This window comes from Physella acuta, unplaced genomic scaffold (assembly GCF_028476545.2).
Source record: "Physella acuta isolate Inbredline_101_S28 unplaced genomic scaffold, ASM2847654v3 ptg001995l, whole genome shotgun sequence".
In the NCBI taxonomy this organism is placed as follows: Eukaryota; Metazoa; Mollusca; class Gastropoda; family Physidae; genus Physella; species Physella acuta.
The window spans coordinates 182,925-205,275 of NW_026733500.1; the positions used below are offsets into that span (position 1 = coordinate 182,925).

Below are 22,351 nucleotides of genomic sequence, written 5' to 3' on the forward strand. Positions count from 1 at the left end.
CTGTCATAAATTTATAAATAGTTAGAAACATTAAAGTTTTATCAGTCTCTGTTGGTTTTATGTAAAGCCGTTGGCTGGATTAACGTTTGGTTTATTACCGTGTACGTGGTAGGGCGGGTTAAGTTTATTGGAGTGGTGGGTTATACAACGCTTAATAAATTTTTATATTCTGTTTGAAAAAAAAAAAGAACCTATGAAATGGCTTAATGTCGATCAATATCCTATGTTATATGGTTGAACGACGTTTAATTTTGTTCTGTGCATTTTTTTTAAATATCGTTTTGAGCATTGTCTCGAAAAAAAATTTAATGGGCTAGTTGACCTGTCGCACGTTGTTGCAATGTAGGAATAAAGGAATGTAATACACTATGCGTGTTCAGCTACAAAATAATGCATCCATAAAACGTTGTCAAGAGATTTGCAAGACCTGCGTTAAATGCTACTACAATGTGAGGTGTCGTTAAAATATCAACAGGGGGTAACAGCTATTCCTAGATAGGAAGTTAAATATTTTTGATTGATTAAAGCTCAAGCTGTTTACATGTACACAATGTCGGCACTACATTTCCTGTTATAAGTTGTTGGGTTATGGCCACATTATCGCCCAGACGCCCCAGGGGCGTTCTGTAAGAAAACTTTGAATGTACATTGATCACCCTTCACAAAAGTAAGTAACGTCGAGGGCGCTGTTGGGAGCCACCGGTTGCACCGCCGCGGGGCGCCGATTTCCTATTACTCACCGACTACTCGCCCATCGTATCTCTAGTGTAAGACATTTTTAAACGAATTTAAGCACCGCAGTGTTTAACGGACGGCAGTGTCGTCCCCCCCCCCCCTAGTCACACGACCACCGGGGCGCCGAAGGACACCCTTGATGCAGTTTGATTGTTGATTCAAGCATTACCCCTTGACCCCGACGTAAGACGCCCAATCTGCTGGCCCCCTGTGTTTAAGTAACCGCAGGGTAATCGACGGGGGGGGGGGGAAGGGGGGGGCTCAATCGTACACTAACACTGAGACTTCGCCCCTTCGATATTTAAAAACACGTTATGCTAGAAACGTTTGGAACAACGTCCCCAACAACTTCGCTAAGTTTTATGATGTTTCGATCAATGGTGTAGTAAAGCACACAAGACAAACAAACAGAAAGAAAAACTTGAAATTCTGTTTAAAAAAATTAACATATTTTCATTAACTGAACTAAATGTTTATATGCAATCAATTGTTATCCCTAGTTTAATTAAGTTACTTTTGATTTACCGCTTTGCTTAATGTCTAAGGTTCACTTTCTTTATCATTATTACGTATAGTTAAAAGTAGTATCCCATAGTAAATAAGCTTCACAAAAGCTTCGGAAAGTGTGTTTTTAATACAACTTAATATTTGGTATCCTTGTCTGTATTTGGTACATGTGTCTGTATTATGTAGGCCTACATATGTCTGTATGTGGTACACGCCAGTATTTGTACCCGACTTTATTCGGTACATATGTCTGTACTTGGTACACTTATTGGTTTGTACTTTGGCACACATACCACTGTATAACTGTTATAAAGGAATAGATAACCCACCGAAGTGGTTTCCACTTGTTCACGCCTACAGCTACGTCTTGGTATGGTGGTCAGAGGAGAAAAACGAGAACGCTTTACTGTGTTGTATTCACGTTTTATACAGCTGTCCAGAGCAGCGTGGTCACTCGTCTGCTAACGTCACGACAGGCCATCCACTGATCACGTGATCACGGAGACGCAATACCCATAGCCATAGACAACTCTATCCCTCCAGCCACAGACAACCCTATCCCTCCAGTCACAGACAACCCTATCCCTCCAGCCACAGACAACCCTATCCCTCCAGCCACAGACAACCCTATCCCTCCAGCCACAGACAACCCTATCCCTCCAGTCACAGACAACCCTATCCCTCCAGCCACAGACAACCCTATCCCTCCATCCCTCCAGCCACATACAACCCTATCCCTCCAGCCACAGACAACCCTATCCCTCCAGCCACAGACATTCTCCAGCCACAGACAACCCTATCCCTCTAGCCATAGACAACCCTATCCCTCCAGCCACAGACAACCCTATCCCTCCAGCCACAGACAACCCTATCCCTCCAGCCACAGACAACCCTATCCCTCCAGCCACAGACAACCCTATCCCTCCAGCCACAGACAACCCTATCCCTCCATCCCTCCAGCCACATACAACCCTATCCCTCCAGCCACAGACAACCCTATCCCTCCAGCCACAGACATTCTCCAGCCACAGACAACCCTATCCCTCTAGCCATAGACAACCCTATCCCTCCAGCCATAGACAACCCTATCCCTCCAGCCACAGACAACCCTATCCCTCCAGCCACAGACAACCCTATCCCTCCAGCCATAGACTTCTTCTTCTTCTTCTTCGTTCTTAATTATTAGTGTTGAAGGGGATCGAGATTTATCTGCCAGTGGGTTTGAACTCGAATTTTATCAATTTGTTCGAATTTATCAACCATGGGCTTTTTGCCGACTCGACCACGCCTCCAACACAATTAAGCGTTACGTGTCAACTGGTTATGCGCCATTGAGGCCATTGACTCCGATTTCAGCCTGCTTTTTTTTTTGGATTTGCTTCCATAGCGTTTGTCCAACCAAGAACAAACTACAAGGCAGCAGTTGTTTAATTTTGGAGTTGTCTCTCCTAGAAGAGTGGCTGTCCCCAGCTAACGAGCCTCATCTGCCCGAGGGTTCGAACTCGAGACTTTTCGGTTTAGCAACCTTGAGCTTTACCGACTCGACCACGCCGACCCCTAGTCAACCCTATCCCTCCAGCCACAGACAACCCTATCCCTCTAGTCACAGACAACCCTATCCCTCCAGCCATATACAACCCTATCCCTCCATGTCTGACTGTAGCCTACCTAGTGCAGACAACTCTATCCCTGTAATTGTACATTTTAAGTAACATTTTTATCCGTCATCCTTAAGCAAGGGGCTACAATTATTTATTATTGATCTTGTTCTTGGGATCTATTAAAAAAAATCACAACAACCCCCCGTTCTTCAAAACTAATCAATAATTGAATCTATGTTGATTAAAAAAACGTTGGATTAAGCTGTACATTTGATCTAACATAAGCCTTCTAAGAAAACACAGCGAACGTAACATTTCTGCTTGGATGGTGTTACGTCTGTTAGGTGTGTAGAATCTTTTTTTTTACGCACATCAAGATTCAAAAGATTTGGGGACGGGGGTTGCAAGGGAAATGGGGGTTTTCAGATTTGGTAGTAAGAGGAAGGAGTGGGTTTATTGCACTCGCGTCAGTGCGATGGGATACGCTCTAATAGTTTTATCGTGCTTGTGGGTCTTCCCTGTTCAATGTACTTTTTTATGGCGTCATTCTCGTACACAATCGTCCTTCTGTTTTCACATTTTATGTTTCTATAGTGATCATTGAGTGCATACACGAAAAAAAAAAGTTTCCAGTTAGCGTCCTTGGTTACAGTTGTATATTTTATCAGATTTCTGGTTCGGTATCGACCTAACAATATAGGTCAAGGAGAGGTTTTGGAAATATAATCGGATTAATCTATCATCGTGAGTCGTTTCCCTTTCCTGGACTTAACGGGAAACACCGAAATTGCTAGCTCGTGTCGATCTGTGTGGCAAGTATCTATCTGTACGTTAAGTGTCTATCTGTACGTTAAGTGTCTATCTGTACGGTAAGTGTCTATCTGTACGGTAAGTGTCTATCTGTACGGTAAGTGTCTACGGCAAGTATCTATCTGTATGGTAAGTGTCTATGGCAAGTATCTATCTGTACGGCAAGTGTCTACGGCAATTATATATCTGTACGGCAAGTGTCTACTGCAAGTGTCTATCTGTACGGTAAGTGTATGTCTGTACGGCAGTGTCTCTAAGCACGTGATTTACACGTAGACACTTACTAGCTTGTTTGGCACGTATTTGCTAGCTTTACAACAGACACTTAGTAGCTTTACAACGGACACTTGTTAACTTTACACAGACATTTTTTTAGCTTAACAAGCAAGCACTTGCTAGCTTTACAAGCAGACACTTGCTAGTCTTTCAGATACTCGTTAGCTTTACACATATGCTCGTTAGCAATACAGACACTTGCTAGCTTTACACACGAAAAAGTATTACGCTAGTTTTGTAAACACCCGCCAGCTTTACAAACCGCCACCTACCAGCTTTACAGACGTTTGTAATCCGGCTTTACAAAACTTTTAACTGCAGCTTTACAGACACTTGTAACGCCAGCTTTACAGACGTTCGTAATCCGGCTTTACAACACTTGTAACGCCAGCCTTACAACACTTTTAACGCCAGGTTTACAAACGGCCACTTACCAGCTATACACACTCTTGTAACGCATGTCTAGCTTTTTGACTTCTCTAGTGGGCTTGGCCTACTTTTCAACTCGTGTTTTATTTTAAACCGTGACACTGAACAATCGTAAGAAATCTCGCAACTCGCGCTGCTCCGTGACGCTTGGAGTACTTGCCCCTTTCTCGAGATAATCTAGTTGAGTCTTCTTTGTGTCTCACTACTAGCATCGACATATGGCACTTGTCCAAGCATATCTACTTGTTATCCTCCTTTTACCAACATATTTTGTGTCTGAAGCCCACGCTCTCTGAGTTTATTCCAGGCGTAGCCCCCCCCCCCTTCCCCGAAGAAAGTCTACCGCCCCCCCCCCGATAAAAATCGAATTTATATAGAAAGTATATACTTTTAACAGTACCTCCCCCCCTCCCCCTCCCCTCCCTCCTCCCCCCCCCTCCCCTCCCTCCTCCCCCCCCCCCCCCCCCCCCGACAAATTTCAAGTGTCCTCCCGGAGAGAAAAAAGCCTGGAAGAAACACTGGCTCTGCTTCACCCGATGTAGTCATATGAACCGTCATATGTTAACTTGAAAATAACACCCGCTACGAAACTAAAATACTTCGTACACGTAACTTGTAAATATTTTCATGCATTACTTCTAGATCTAGTAGGTAAAAAAATTTTCAAGAGTAAAAGTGAAGCTGTTTTTTTTTAAAATATTTTTATAAATGACTTTTTACTTTTTACTTAAAATCGTTCTATGTATTTTCAAACAAATGTTAAATGTAAGCGAAAAAAAATTACATTATTTTCTGTGTAGCAAGTTCGTCTATATCAGGGGTCTCCAAACTTTTCAGTCCGAGGGCCGCATTAACAAACAAATTTCAGTTCGAGGGCCAGTTTCTTCCAGGCTCGTCTTTGATTTTTCTGGGCAAAGTTCCTCAGCCATCACCAACAAACGTTTTTTCCGTGCACAAAAAGGTCTCCGCGGGCCGGATGAGAGCACATCGCGGGCCGCATCCGGCCCGCGGGCCGTAGTTTGGAGACCCCTGGTCTATATGATAAGAACATCGTTCTTTTATTCAAAGATAAAACAATTGATTTCAGACTGTCGGGTGCCGGCCAGTGACCTCTCGCTACAAGTGTCCAAACAATTGATGTTCATCCTAATCAGATTTCGTTGTTGTCCTGTGAAGATCGTAAAGGAGTTATCTCCCCCTGGCGCCGGGTTGCTTTCAGTGTCGATTTCCGTGTCGGGGCGTGGCCAGCACTTTGGTGACCTCGAGTGGTGGCCAGTGAAACATGAGCAACGGTGACGTCACTAGGTCACGTGAAGCACTGTAAGATTTCAGAATACTCTCCCCCCCCCCCCTCCTCCTCCCCTCCATCGACTGTGTATGCTGCTTGTGCTTAACGATGTGTACAGTTGTCCCGCCTTATTTAATTAACCGGACGAAAAAGATTTCTCTCGTAAAAAAAAATGCTAATTTTTCGTTTTGATGGAGCCTGCACCGGCTCAACCGGCACATTCCTATACCTGCTTCAACCGGCACATTGTAGATACACCGACCTGAACCTGTAGCTTTCACCGGCTTCAGCCGGCACATTTTAGTTTACACCGGCCTTTGCCGGCAAATTATTGCATGCACCTCTATCAACCGGTACATAGTAGATTACACCGGCGCCAATCGACCCATTTCCGGCCTGATCCTGCACCTTGTAGCTACACCGCCCTCAATCGGCATATTTTAGCTTACACCGGTCTTAACCGGCACAGTGGAGCCTATACCGGCGTCGTCCGGCACCCAATAAGCGCGAAGATTAAACGCGTCGCTATTAAACCAGGGCCATGTCATCTTGGAGATCCAAGTCTTATCAGCGAGTTTCGTCACGTCTACAGTATCGATCCCGTCCTGTTTAAGCCTGTACGCTGTCGGTCCTATTGTTTTGGCTGGCCTGGGGCTATCCGATTACACGGGGCAAGGAACCGTCTGCGGTCGATACCGCTTGTGATTGGATATCGGTAGTGAGTTAATTAAACATCGGTACCGTTGCCGGGATACAAAGGAAGAACTCGATAGGGTTTTGTTTGGGGTCGTCCGCTTGAATGGCATTACACACTTGAGGGGAGGGGGAGGTCAGACTTTTGTGATGATGTTGTGCTAGGCAGGACCATAACACTAAACCGATAGTTCTGTATTGTTGAAACCTTGTAAACAAGGCCTGTTTAGAGCAAGGATAGTTAACTATTCAACTGTAACTCCTTATTTGTTTGTTTTCTACACGCGTCGTAAACTAGAAATTGTATCAAAACAATTGCAATTAGAAAAAAACCTTTAGTGAATAATTAAGACCCTTTTTAAAAGAGCGCCTTTTCATTCTTCCAATATAATTTACACTAGTAGAAATGGACCCTCTAGCCATCTCAAGCTTTTCAAGTTATTTTTTTTTACTGCTGTGCTATGGAAAACAAAAGCTGAAATTAAAAAAATGATTTTGTCTTTTGTTTCCCTTGTGTTAACGGTTGATGTATTTTATGTTGGAAATGGCTGACCAGGACAATTTGGTCTTCCTGCTGCCCGCTGTAACCATAACAAACACTGAGATGTTGTGATCGATATTTATGTATGTGTAAAGAAAAATGTTTGATTAATCGTATCAAAGTATTGATTTTTTTATCTGCTCCTGCGGTTAGCGGAAGTTTCTAGCACATGACGTCGTGTAGCCTATCCGCTAACCCAGTGTATTACCTCCCCCTCCGCGCCTAAAGCATTGTGTACAAAAGTTTTAGGCAATTAGTCAACCCCCACCCCCTCGATGCTTAAATAACTTTTGAGAGTTGTTAAATGAACAGAAGGCTTTCTCATAAAAGTTTGCAATATTTCGTTTTGGTGTCACCCCCTTAGAAATCTTCACGTTTGGTCTGCCTCGCTTTGAAACACACGTACTTGTTCCTGGTCCATTAGCCAATCAGGATTACTTTTAAAAAAATAGTCCATCAACAATTTTTTGTTAACGAAAAAAAATGTATTCACTTATTTAACACATTTAAAAAAATCTAATTTTCTGCAGTTCCATTTTTTAAAAAAAATCTGTTCTTCAAATATTAAATTTCTGAATGTTCTAAAGCTTTTAAAAATAAATATTTAAAGTGTAAGACATTTTTTGTTCCCCTCATCAACAATAAATTTAAATGGAGCATCGTTCCAACTGGGAAAATGCTATTGGCATAAATACACGTTTTTCTTCCTTGACAACATCAATAATAGCGGGACGCCAGGCCAGCATGGTACACTGTTATTGTGGTAATGGCGTCTAAGTCGTCGAGATTTTAGTACAGTATATATTGTTATTTCAGTACAGTCTTACTGTCTATATTGTTACTTCTTGGTACATAGACTAATCGATAAATATGACGGCAACTTGGCAGGAATCTACGTATACTTAAAAAGTAAATAAAACAGCGAATATTGTGGGTATTAAACTACGAACATTAAGGTTATTTATTGGCGAACATTGAGGTCACTACACTGGGCAGGAAAAGGTCACTAAACTCAGCAGGAAAAGGTCACTAAACTCAGCAGGAAAGGTCTTTGCAAATATTGAAAATTATTCAACATACATCGCTTGAACTTTTTTTCATTGATCTATCTATAAGTAGTGGTCGAACGAGAGAGCATCAGATTGCTAAGACGAATATCTTGAGTTCAGTTCTCGAGGCCGAACCAAGACTTTGATGTCACCTGATTTGAATCTAGCAAGGGGAGGTAATATACGGCTGTTCATTTCGTGCTGACGACACCATCTCTCCATAGGCCGAGTTCAAACACCCCTTGTGGGAGTGGAGACTGATGTGGAAAAAATAATTAAAAAGATAAATATGTGCTGCTTTACTGATTTATACACAAAGTTAATGAAATATACGACTGGGTTTAGAATATTAACATTCTGATTTCAATATTTTCTGCATGACACCAAAGTAAAACTTGTTAAGAGTCAATGACTGGCTTAAAACGCCCCAAAACATTTTAATTTTTTTTTTGGAAAGGGTTGGGGGGGGGGGGGGTGCTATATCGCCGATGTAAATAACTATATATAAATGGGAAAGGGGGGTGCGAAATTGTTAGTTCGCTCCTGGCACCGGGCAGCTACGCCCCAGACGATGTTCTCTAATGGAAACCACAAAATTAAAAACTTGGAGCGGAATCCTCTCCTTGCTAAGCTTATTCATTCGTTAAAAAATCGTCCTAACATACATAATATTTTAATATGTCAGCATGTCCAGACGCCGTATCTGATTTTAAACTTAAGACATGAATGATTAATGCCATTGTTTACATCTGAGCTTCATACTCACGTTACAGCATCCAGCCGAAAGTGATTTGAAAGCTTGTTTTTCATTGGTTTAGAGTTCTCATTAATGTGAATATCCTTGTAATCCTATATAATGATAAATCTCGTAATCAAATATTTAAAAAAAACACATTCATGTTTTTTGTTGGAGTTTGCCGTAACACGATATGTGAAAGTAGTTTTTGTATAAGCTTGTTAAAAAATAAATAAATTGAAAGCATAAAATGTCAGAGCATTTTAGCTCGGATAAAAGTTCTCTACATTTTAACAAAGGCTTAGCTGGCGCATTTCTCCTTTCTATTTCACGTTCTTAATACATCTTGCTAACCAAAATAACGGTTTACATGCGTAAATCTGGTCCCCCCCTCCCGCCATCTGCTTCACTGAAGCGTTAATCCACCGTCTGTTACCTGGCCATTTTATCTGGCCAGGCTACAGGTGTGGCGAGACTTGGGGCAAATGGTTTTTGTTTCACATTGCGATGTTGGGATGTTTTGTGTTTCATGGGGTTTTGATATATTTGATGATGTTATTTTAATGTTTTGTCATGTTCAGATGTTTTATGATGTTGAGGAAGTTTTAGTGATGTTCAGATGTTCTCATGTTTTGTGATGTTGAGAATTTTTCTTATGCTTTGTTATGTTGAGATGTTTTGTGATGTTTCGTGATGTTGAGATTGTCCGTTGTCTGACACTTATCAGCGAGTCATGGGTGTAGGAAATTGATCACTGTCTCTCCTTGTCGCTGGCTTGTTACAGCTGTATGTGGTAGCACAACCAATGAACCCACACAAAAAACGAACGTAACTTAGTCTCTAAAGGTGATACTTTCTTTACCGCTGTTTTATGGTCTTTGCGTTCATGTAATGAAGCTGAAAACTAACTTGCTACCATGAGGTCATACTAATTAAAATTCTATCGATTCAACGCGGAAGTTAACTAAAGATTTTTTTTTTACCTTTTTACACTTAACTTAGCCTCGGGCCGAGCTGACCCGTGACGTAGCATACGCCGCCATCTAGTTGTTTTATTTTCTGCTTAACAGCAATTCATAATTTGTGAATTCAACAATACCCCCTCCCGCCCAGTGAAAGCAGCCGTTTACAAAGAAAAGATAAATCATTAATTGTTACCTCCCCTTCGTTTCAAATAGTTTAATACTAAATTATCTGCCCCTAATAGCCCTCACTAAGCCGGCTCTACGATTGTAAACATTCGTCGTGAACCAAAGCTCACCAGATTGGTGGGGGTGGTAGCGATTTGCCTGGAGAGCGGGTGAGTAACGGCGTACGTCTACGTCTTGTCCTGCATGGTCCCCATGAAGAGAATTATATATATAGATTATTTAAATCATAGATGACACAGTAAGTTCGCTACAGGCCGATCACTTCTGTAGCTCAGCTTTTCAATAAGAAATTTAATTTTAGATCTGTAGGCATTGGCTACACAAGATTTGTAGTCGAAGATCAAAACTAGATTTAGAGGAAGACTTAAGAAGGCTTCCAATACATTTAGAAAGCGGAGATTTAAGTGTTGGTAGACTTTCTACAGTGCTAACACGGACATGGTGACGATGTCTAATGTTGAGTAATGTGGTCCCCAGAACAGGAACAGTGTGGTCAGTGTCATATCTGTGTGGTCAAGCCCTGTGGCCAGACACTGTATGAGACCGACTAATCCTCGACATTTCAAACTCTACCTGGTGTTGTCCGCGTTGGACGAGATAGTTGAGTATTAAACCGACTACCTGCTTAGGTGTGTCACTGCGACAAGCCAGATAACGGGGTCTCTGTGTAGCCGTGTAGCGAGGCTCGGCCCTGTACTTTGGTAACGTTTTGTGTTGGTCCGCATGTTAACTGTGTGTCGGTCCGCATGTTAACTGTGTGTTAAGTCAGTCACGCGTGTGGTGGAATTTGTTTAAGCTGCCCCCCCCCCCCTACAGTGGTTGACTGCAGGAGTCACGGTGTGAATCCGAAAGTGATGATGTGTAGAGATTAGAAAGTGTGTCAGGGCACTCTTGCTGGTTCAGTGAAGCCTGAAACATTACACCAACTCTGGCATTGAACTGTAATATAAGACACGTTACACCTATAAGCACTGGAAAAAAAAAGAGACGACTATCCCCAACTCTTCACACCATCCCAAATCTAGTAATGATGTGTAGAAATTAGAATTAGAAATTAGTATCAGCGCGTTGTTTCTGGTTTAATGAAGTCTGAAAAAAATACCTCCACTCCTTTTATTGAGCAGTTAAAAAAAAAAGAGACCCTTTCAACTATGAGCACTGAAAAAAAAGCGACTATTCTCCCCTACTCTCAACACCATCCCAAATCTCATCCATGACAACGAAATACTGAAGTGTCGAGTAAGAGCCTCAAGTGGATTAATAAGTGTAATTTGTTTCGTAAAAATATTTTAAAATTTACATAGACGACACACAGCAGAACTTGAGTATCTGGGTGCAGTTAGACAAGTGTTGTTTGCAACACAGTGCACTTCACTGGCAGTACCGTGAAATTGTACAGCTGGGACATAAGCCAGTCTAGCGACAAGTGGAGATTTTTATTTGCACAATATACAAACATTAACACATCAAAACACAACACGACAAACCATAACACACATCTAACTCTAATGAAGATGCAAGTGGGTAATGTACCTGTTCCCCAAGACAAACTATATTCTTTTATGCCAGTATTGTTAAACATCTGTTCCAGAATCTCTCAGTCTTACATTTTACCTCTATCCCCACTTTCACTATCCCCCACCCTCATTCCCCCCACCCCATCTTCGCTTGCGACCCCCATCCTCCACCCCCCCCCCCTTCTTCCAGCCAACCAGTTCCTCAGCTTCAATTTGTTTTACTTTAAAATTGAGCACATAAAAAACAATCCGGGTTTCATTTTTTTAAGACCCTGGCCAATATGGCTAACGTCCTCCGGCATAGCTGATGACAAAAAGTCGAAATTTAAATAGGCAGAATCGGTGTTAAAATGGCGAAGCTTTAATTGACATAACTGGTGGTAAAAAGCCGAAATTCAGATTGAAATAATTGATGTTAAGAAATCGAAATTTAAATTGGCATTTCTGATGATTAAAAGCCAAAACCTAATCGCCCACTTCGAAAAGACAAATTTCAAGTGGTATTGATCCTATTTCAAAGAAAACCCTACTCCACCAACACAGGCCAAACCTACTCCACAAACACAGGACAAACCTACTCCACATACACAGGACAAACCTACTCCACCAACACAGGCCAAACCTACTCCACAAACACAGGACAAACCTACTCCACATACACAGGACAAACCTACTCCACAAACACAGGACAAACCTACTTCACAAACACAGGACAAACCTACTCTACATACACAGGACAAACCTACTCCACAAACACAGGACAAACCTACTTCACAAACACAGGACAAACCTACTCTACATACACAGGACAAACCTACTCCACCAACACAGGACAAACCTACTCCACAAACACAGGACAACCCTACTCCACATACACAGGACAAACCTACTCCACCAACACAGGACAAACCTACTCCACACAGGCCAAACATACTCCACACAGGACAAACCTACTCCACATACACAGGACAAACCTACTCCATATACACAGGACAAACCTACTCCACATACACAGGCCAAGCCTACTCCACAAACACAGGACAAACATACTCCACATACACAGGACAAACATACTCCACATACACAGGACAAACCTACTCCACATACACAGGACAAACCTACTCCACAAACACAGGACAAACCTACTCCACAAACACAGGACAAACCTACTCCACATACACAGGACAAACATACTCCACAAACACAGGACAAACCTACTCCACATACACAGGACAAACATACTCCACAAACACAGGACAAACCTACTCCACATACACAGGACAAACATACTCCACAAACTCAGGACAAACCTACTCCACATACACAGGACAAACCTACTCCACATACACAGGACAAACCTTCTCCACACAGGACAAACCTACTCCACATACACAGGACAAACCTACTCCACAAACACAGGACAAACCTACTCCACACAGGACAAACCTACTCCACATACACAGGACAAACATACTCCACATACACAGGCCGAACCTACTCCACAAACACAGGACAAACCTACTCCACACAGGACAAACCTACTCCACAAACACAGGACAAACCTACTCCACAAACACAGGCCAAACCTACTCCACACAGGCCAAACATACTCCACACAGGACAAACCTACTCAACATACACAGGACAAACCTACTCCATATACACAGGACAAACCTACTCCACATACACAGGCCAAGCCTACTCCACAAACACAGAACAAACCTACTCCACAAACGCAGGCCCTACCTACTCCACAAACACAGGACAAACCTACTCCACATACACAGGACAAACCTACTCCACATACACAGGACAAACCTACTCCACAAACACAGGACAAACCTACTCCACATACACAGGACAAACCTACTCCACACAGGACAAACCTACTCTACATACACAGGACAAACCTACTCCACATACACAGGACAAACCTACTCTACATACACAGGACAAACCTACTCCACATACACAGGACATACCTACTCCACATACACAGGACATACCTACTCCACATACACAGGACATACCTACTCCACAAACACAGGACAAACCTACTCCACACAGGACATACCTACTCCACATACACAGGACAAACCTACTCCACATACACAGGACAAACCTACTCCACACAGGACAAACCTACTCCACAAACACAGGACAAACCTACTCCACATACACAGGACAAACCTACTCCACAAACACAGGACAAACCTACTCCACATACACAGGACAAACCTACTCCACAAACACAGGACAAACATACTCCACACAGGACAAACCTACTCCACATACACAGGACAAACCTACTCCACAAACACAGGACAAACCTTCTCCACACAGGACAAACCTACTCCACATACACAGGACAAACCTACTCCATATACACAGGACAAACCTACTCCACACAGGACAAACCTACTCCACACACACAGGACAAACCTACTCCACATACACAGGACAAACCTACTCTACATACACAGGACAAACCTACTCCACAAACACAGGACAAACCTACTCTACATACACAGGACAAACCTACTCCACAAACACAGGACAAACCTACTCCACATACACAGGACAAACCTACTCCACATACACAGGACAAACCTACTCACAAACACAGGACAAACCTCCTCCTCAAACAACCTACTCTACAAACACAGGACAAACCTACTCCACAGACACAGGACAAACCTACTCCACAAACACAGGACAAACCTACTCCACACACACATGACAAACCTACTCCACATACACAGGACAAACCTACTCCACATACACAGGACAAACCTACTCCACACAGGACAAACCTACTCACAAACACAGGACAAACCTCCTCCTCAAACAACCTACTCTACAAACACAGGACAAACCTACTCCACAGACACAGGACAAAACTATTCCACACACACATGACAAACCTACTCCACATACACAGGACAAACCTACTCCACATACACAGGACAAACCTACTCCACATACACAGGACAAACCTACTCCACATACACAGGACAAACCTACTCTACAAACACTGGACAAACCTACTCCACAAACTCAGGACAAACCTACTCCACATGCACAGGACAAACCTACTCCACATACACAGGACAAACCTACTCTACAAACACTGGACAAACCTACTCCACAAACTCAGGACAAACCTACTCCACATGCACAGGACAAACCTACTCCACATACACAGGACAAACCTACTCTACAAACACTGGACAAACCTACTCCACAAACTCAGGACAAACCTACTCCACATGCACATGACAAACCTACTCCACATACACAGGACAAACCTACTCCACATACACAGGACAAACCTACTCCACATACACAGGACAAACCTACTCCACATACACAGGACAAACCTACTCCACAAACACAGGAAAAACCTACTCTACATACACAGGACAAACCTACACCACATACACAGGACAAACCTACTTCACACAGGACAAACCTACTCCATAAACACAGGACAAACCTACTCCACACACACAGGAAAAACCTACTCTACATACACAGGACAAACCTACACCACAATAACAGCTTATACCTACTCCAAACGAACTAACATATTCTCCACTAATATTAAGTATTAAGCATGCCGAATGGCCTAGTTCTGTTCTTCTTTTAAAGTTCACCTTAAAACACAAGCCTGATTATAAAAGTGTGACGGTGTGAAGTGTGGAGTGTAACGTGAGGGGTGTGTGGAGTGTAACGTGAGGGGTGTGTTGAGTGACCACGTCCTGTGCTGTGTGGGCCTTAGCATTCTTATCTTTTTTGCTCAATTTTGTGTCAGTTTCTCGTGGTGTACATCTGCCTTGTTTCATTTCTCTGTGAACGCAACACTGGAAACACACTAACACACGAAACAGTTATTTCCCTTTATCTTCCCCCCCCCCCCTGTCCATTATCTCCCTTCCTTCATGAATATTTCCTTTCATGATTCCCCCCCCCCCCCCTTGCTTTTCTCTTCTTCTTCTCTCTCTCCTCTCCCCCCCCCTCCCCGCCCACATATCTTTAATCATCTTTGTTTCCATGTATTTGCCCGAATACTTATTTCTTGCATAATTCTATTTTTTTAAACAAACCCTATCCCAATTAACACAAACAACGAACACAAAACGCAAATCCGACTTAGATTCTGTTCATCTATTGTTTCTATTTATCTGATCAACAACATTGCGATGTTGATCGTGTGATTGATACCGTCGAGAGACCATCTTGCGCGTGATGAGTCTCTCGTGACCCTGTACTCACCCATCTCGTGGTGCCTCATCATTGTTTAATTAATGACTCCCACTTGCGCCCCCTTCCTCCCCCTCCACCTCATACCCCGTTTTCTCCTGGATGAAATCCATAAACTAAAATGGCTCAGTTAACAGCAAGTTCATTTCTCATGAATGTCATCAAGTATTTATAAATTACAATTTGCTTCGTTAAATGTCTACGGCGTTTTTTTCAAAGAGAAAAAATGACTCTTTAGAACCATCCTCTCCTCCCCCATGCTATTTTACTCGATGTTTAGTTTGGACGGGTAATTTGAAATTTGAAGTTTAGAGAAATGAAATACAGCATTCTAGGTTTGTCATCATAGTCATGTTGATGCTTAATTGAGACAATTTAAGATGGTTGTTTTTGTTGGTGTGGGTGGGGGGTGGGGGGGGGGGTGCGGTAGATATAAATGATTGTAGTGAGCTGTTTATTTGTGTGTGTATGGGGATAAGAATGATTGTAGTGAGCTAGCTATTTGTGTGTATGGTGGGGAGGTGTAATTGATTGTAGTTGGTTGGTTATTTATGTGTGTATGGGGGTATGAATGATTGTAGTGAGTTGGCAATTTGTGTGTATGGCGGTATGAATCATTGTAGTGAGTTAGTTATTTCTGTGTGAATGGGGGTGTGTAGTGAGTTATGTGATTACTTGTTTATGGGGGTATGAGTGACTGTTCTGGACTGCTTATAGGGACCGTGACGATTATAGATGATTGTAGAGAATATGATGGGGCCACCAAAATATGTTCATTTTTACTTAGTGCTGCATAAGCGGTGTATAAAATGCTGATTAAAAAAATACGCAGGCATTTTTTTATTTCTTGGAACGGATCCAAACATCCTGATAGCTACAACAAAAGAAAGATTTTTTCAAAAGGTTTAGCTCCTAAATCGATATTTAGTCTCAGGGAAATCGATTTAATTCTGTGTTGTCGGTGTCAGGATGTATAATCCTAGCTTAGCGCCGCGCCTGCAGCCTTCTCATAACTAGCGCTCCGTTATTTGTTTTCAACAGTTTTATGCCTAGCTCCGTTATTTGCTGTCAACAGTTTTATGTCTAGCTCCGTTATTTGTTTTCAACAGTTTTATGTCTAGCTCCGTTATTTGCTGTCAACAGTTTTATGTCTAGCTCCGTTATTTGCTGTCAACAGTTTTATGTCTAGCTCCGTTATTTGCTGTCAACAGTTTTATATCTAGCTCCGTTATTTGCTGTCAACAGTTTTATATCTAGCTCCGTTATTTGCTGTCAACAGTTTTATGTCTAGCTCCGTTATTTGCTGTCAACAGTTTTATATCTAGCTCCGTTATTTGCTGTCAACAGTTTTATGTCTAGCTCCGTTATTTGATGTCAACAGTTTTATGTCTAGCTCCGTTATTTGTTGTCAACAGTTTTATGTCTAGCTCCGTTATTTGATGTCAACAGTTTTATGTCTAGCCCCTTTATTTGCTGTCAACAGTTTTATGTCTAGCTCCGTTATTTGCTGTCCACTCTAGCTCCGTTATTTGCTGTCAACAGTTTTATGTCTAGCTCCGTTATTTGCTGTCAACAGTTTTATGTCTAGCTCCGTTATTTGCTGTCAACAGTTTTATGTCTAGCTCCATTATTTGCTGTCAACTCTAGCTCCGTTATTTGCTGTCAACAGTTTTATGTCTAGCTCCGTTATTTGCTGTCAACAGTTTTATGTCTAGCTCCGTTATTTGCTGTCAACAGTTTTATGTCTAGCTCCGTTATTTGCTGTCAACAGTTTTATGTCTAGCTCCGTTATTTGCTGTCAACAGTTTTATGCCTAGCTCCGTTATTTGCTGTCAACTCTAGATCCGTTATTTGCTGTCAACTCTAGCTCCGTTATTTGCTGTCAACAGTTTTATGTCTAGCTCCGTTATTTGCTGTCAACAGTTTTATGTCTAGCTCCGTTATTTGCTGTCAACAGTTTTATGTCTAGCTCCGTTATTTGCTGTCAACAGTTTTATGTCTAGCTCCGTTATTTGTTGTCAACAGTTTTATGTCTAGCTCCGTTATTTGATGTCAACAGTTTTATGTCTAGCCCCTTTATTTGCTGTCAACAGTTTTATGTCTAGCTCCGTTATTTGCTGTCCACTCTAGCTCCGTTATTTGCTGTCAACAGTTTTATGTCTAGCTCCGTTATTTGCTGTCAACAGTTTTATGCCTAGCTCCGTTATTTGCTGTCAACTCTAGCTCCGTTATTTGCTGTCAACTCTAGCTCCGTTATTTGCTGTCAACAGTTTTATGTCTAGCTCCGTTATTTGCTGTCAACAGTTTTATGTCTAGCTCCGTTATTTGCTGTCAACAGTTTTATGTCTAGCTCCGTTATTTGCTGTCAACAGTTTTATGTCTAGCTCCGTTATTTGCTGTCAACAGTTTTATGCCTAGCTCCGTTATTTGCTGTCAACTCTAGCTCCGTTATTTGCTGTCAACTCTAGCTCCGTTATTTGCTGTCAACTCTAGCTCCGTTATTTGCTGTCAACAGTTTTATGTCTAGCTCCGTTATTTGCTGTCAACAGTTTTATGTCTAGCTCCGTTATTTGCTGTCAACAGTTTTATGTCTAGCTCCGTTATTTGCTGTCAACAGTTTTATGTCTAGCTCCGTTATTTGCTGTCAACAGTTTTATGTCTAGCTCCGTTATTTGCTGTCAACAGTTTTATGCCTAGCTCCGTTATTTGCTGTCAACTCTAGCTCCGTTATTTGCTGTCAACTCTAGCTCCGTTATTTGCTGTCAACAGTTTTATGTCTAGCTCCGTTATTTGCTGTCAACAGTTTTATGTCTAGCTCCGTTATTTGCTGTCAACAGTTTTATGTCTAGCTCCGTTATTTGCTGTCAACAGTTTTATGTCTAGCTCCGTTATTTGCTGTCAACAGTTTTATGCCTAGCTCCGTTATTTGCTGTCAACTCTAGCTCCGTTATTTGCTGTCAACTCTAGCTCCGTTATTTGCTGTCAACAGTTTTATGTCTAGCTCCGTTATTTGCTGTCAACAGTTTTATGTCTAGCTCCGTTATTTGCTGTCAACAGTTTTATGTCTAGCTCCGTTATTTGCTGTCAACAGTTTTATGTCTAGCTCCGTTATTTGCTGTCAGCTCAAGCTCCTTTGTTTACTGTAAACTCTAGTTCCTTTGTTTACTGTAAACTCTAGGTCCTTTGTTTACTGTAAACTCTAGGTCCTTTGTTTACTGTAAACTCTAGCTCCTTTGTTTACCGTCAACAGTTTTTAATCGAGCTGCGTTATTTGTTCTCAACAGTTTTTGTTGGAAAATCCCCAGGGTTTATTTTCATCCTATTACTTTACAACTTCGGACAATCCTGACCTTTAAAAAAACTTTTTTTGTATGCTTAATTTATTCGTGTTTAGGAAACATGATTTATACTTGAATGTCTACTTGTTTATGAGCTGTGATTTATTCTCGAATGTCTAAATGTCTCCGGCGGTACACTTAAAATTTTCGAGGGGGGGGGGGGGAGCGACCGCGTTAAAAGTATATATTTTCTATATAAATTCCATTTCGTTCGGGGAGGCGGTAGATTTTCTTCGGAGGGACAGATCCCCCCCCGCCCCCCCCCCCCGCCCCCCCCCCCCGCCCCCCCCCCCCCCCCCACACACACACCAAGAGATGCCTGGAAGAAACTCTGCTTGAATGTCTAAATGTTTAATACTTGAATGTCTACTTGTTTATGAACCATGTTTTATACTTTAATGTCTACTTGTTTATGAACCATGTTTTATACTTGAATGTCTACTTGTTTATGAACCATGTTTTATACTTGAATGTCTACTTGTTTATGAACCAGGTTTTATACTTGAATGTCTAAACGTTTTATACCTGAATGTCTACTTGTTTATGAAACATGTTTTATAACCTACTTGAATATCTACTTGTTGAAGAGACACTTGTTGTATGTCGTGTACTTGTTGAAGCAACACCTCCCTATATAAAAAAACACCTAACCAACGTGACGTGTCTATGTTGCAGGGCTAAAGCCGGGTTGAGAATGCGGCGATCCAAGTGCTTGTTCTTTCTCGTGCCTTTCTCCCTGATTGCCGTCTTCGTCATCTTTCGCTTCGGCGGCCCGGCCCTGCTGGAGTACGGCGATGTCAGGAGGTTCAGCATACCGGTAAGTGCCGGCTCAAATGGTGGATGGGGGGGGGGGGGGGTGTCTGTGAATAACATCTCCCAATTTCAGCAGATTTCACGACAGCCATCCCCACCCCCTCTCCTTACTGTCACAAGCGGTCACACAAAGACAGCTGTGCTCTGACACTTCCCTATATATATATATATATATATATATATATATATATATATATATATATATATATATATATATGCTAGAACATAATGTTTGCAATTCATCCATGTGTGACATGTTTTATTTCTCCCCCCCCCCCCCTTCTTAAGGCTTAGCATATTATTTAAGAACAGCGCCTAAAGAAAGAAAGAAAAAAAATGAAATATAACGGTAAAAAAAGGTACAGAACATGTTATTTAAAAACAGCACGCAGGAAAATGTTTTTTTTTTAAGTTGACACAAAAACAATTTCTGCAGACAGAAAGGACGAAAGGGTACTTAGATTCTAGAAGTTTAAATGCACGTAATTACATCAAAGCAATAAAGAAAAGAATGTTTTCAAGAAACTAGCAAGGAAAAAAAAATGTTATTTCAGTAACGAGCTATGAAATTTTTTTTAATACTTGTAAGCACTTGGCACAGTACATAAAGAAAATAGATTAATTGTAAGTGGGCCCTACAAAACAGACAGAATTATATTTTATTTGTGATTGATTTATTTATGCCATTTACTAGGAATAATAAAAACGTTATATATTTTAATACTTCTCTCAAGTGCTATTATCAAACTGAGAATGTCACCTTACATTTTGGACCCATGTTTTCTGGTCAACTTTGGACAAATGCTATGGTCGACTTTGGACCAATGCTATTGGCCAACACTTCTACCCATGTTATTGTCAACTTTGGACCAGTGTTATTGTCAACTTTGGACCAGTGTTATTGACCAACTGGACCCATGTTATTGGTCCACTTGGGACCAATGTTATTGACCAACAATTGGACCAGTGTTATTGACCAACTGGACCCATGTTATTGATCCACTTGGGACCAATGTTATTGGTCAACAATTGGACCCATGTTATTGACCAACAATTGGACCAGTGTTATTGACCAACTGGACCCATGTTATTGGTCCACTTGGGACCAATGTTATTGGTCAACAATTGGACTCATGTTATTGACCAACAATTGGACCAGTGGTATTGACCACTTGAACCAATGTTATTGGTCCACTTGGGACCAATGTTATTGGTCAACAATTGGACCCATGTTATTGACCGACTTTGGACCCGTGTCATTGGGTCAATATTCGACCGATGTCATTTGTCCACTGGGTATTGGATATCGCGGCGATGCGGCGAGTTCATCCATATTCATTACACAGATGTGCCCGTAGATAAGAGCAAGAAGGGAGACAACTCTAGGTTCTTTGAAGATGGAACTGGCGGTTGTCGTTTGGTGGATGTTGTAGTCTGTACAGGCGGATGTGGGTTGTCGTTTGGTGGATGTTGTAGTTAATCTGTACATGGGTTAGGTTATTATTTGCAACAAATTTAAAAACACGCTGGCTCCTAATTTGGCGATTTAAAGTTTATTCATGACGTGTGAGCGGTTAAAGCGGAATGGTTTAGAAATTGTGTAAGTAATTGTTATAACATCCACTTTTCTTGTCGAAGCCATCCTCTATCTTGTCGAGGCCATCCTCTATCATGTCGAGGCCATCGCCTTACCTTGTCGAGGCCATCCTATATGTTGTCGAGGCCATCCTATATGTTGTCGAGGCCATCCTATATGTTGTGGAGGCCATCCTATATGTTGTAGAGGCCACACTCTATCTTGTCGAGGCCATCCTCTATCTTGTCGAGGCCATCCTATATGTTGTAGAGGCCTTTCTATGACTGAACATCCCTTTGTGACGAAGCCAAAGCCTAGCCCCCCCCCCTACCTATCAAAATCGAATGATCACAGAAGCACGCCAATGTCCCTTGACCCTGTTTGACCAGTCTAATTAAGGAGTGACCACATTTTATCTGGAACAGCACGTGACAAAAATAACTAATAGCACCAGGCCTAGCAGAGGTCACAAGGTCATGGATACACAGTGCAGTCACCTATGTTGTGCGTTAGCAAACTGCTCACGGCTAAGACTTGCAAACATCCTTATCAACAGGATTTATTTTCGAGGTATTCCTGGAACGGAGGTATTTTTTATCTTCGAGGAAACACTCACTCTTTATAATTTTTTTTCTTCGAGGAAACTCAGCGTGAGTCCTGTTCTACGTAGTGCACAGAAGTTTCTTTTTATTCTGGTCGTGTTCTTGTGTGTCGTGTTCCTGTGTTGTGTTCTTGTGTGTCGTGTTCCTGTGTGTCCTGTTCTTGTGTTGTTCCTGTGTGTCGTGTTCTTGTGTTGTGTTCTTGTGTGTCGTGTTCTTGTGTGTCGTGTTCTTGTGTGTCGTGTTCTTGTGTGTCGTGTTCTTGTGTGTCGTGTTCTTGTGTGTCGTGTTCTTGTGTGTCGTGTTCTTGTGTGTCGTGTTCTTGTGTGTCGTGTTCTTGTGTGTCGTGTTCATGTGTGTTGTGTTCTTGTGTGTCGTGTTCTTGTGTGTCGTGTTCTTTTGTGTCGTGTTCCTGTGTGTCGTGTTCTT

At 41.9% G+C, this 22,351-nt stretch overlaps 1 protein-coding gene across 2 annotated transcripts in view; it reads left to right on the top strand.

The window, feature by feature from the left end:
* The window catches only part of LOC131931628 (putative methyltransferase-like protein 24), a 49,162-nt gene that overhangs the window by 20,120 nt on the left and 6,691 nt on the right, over window positions 1–22,351 (top strand). For both annotated transcript variants that reach the window (XM_059288437.1, XM_059288438.1), the window contains exon 2: window positions 19,610–19,751. In XM_059288437.1, coding sequence (XP_059144420.1) covers window positions 19,610–19,751 — 142 coding nt within the window. The remainder of the gene's footprint in view (window positions 1–19,609; window positions 19,752–22,351) is intronic.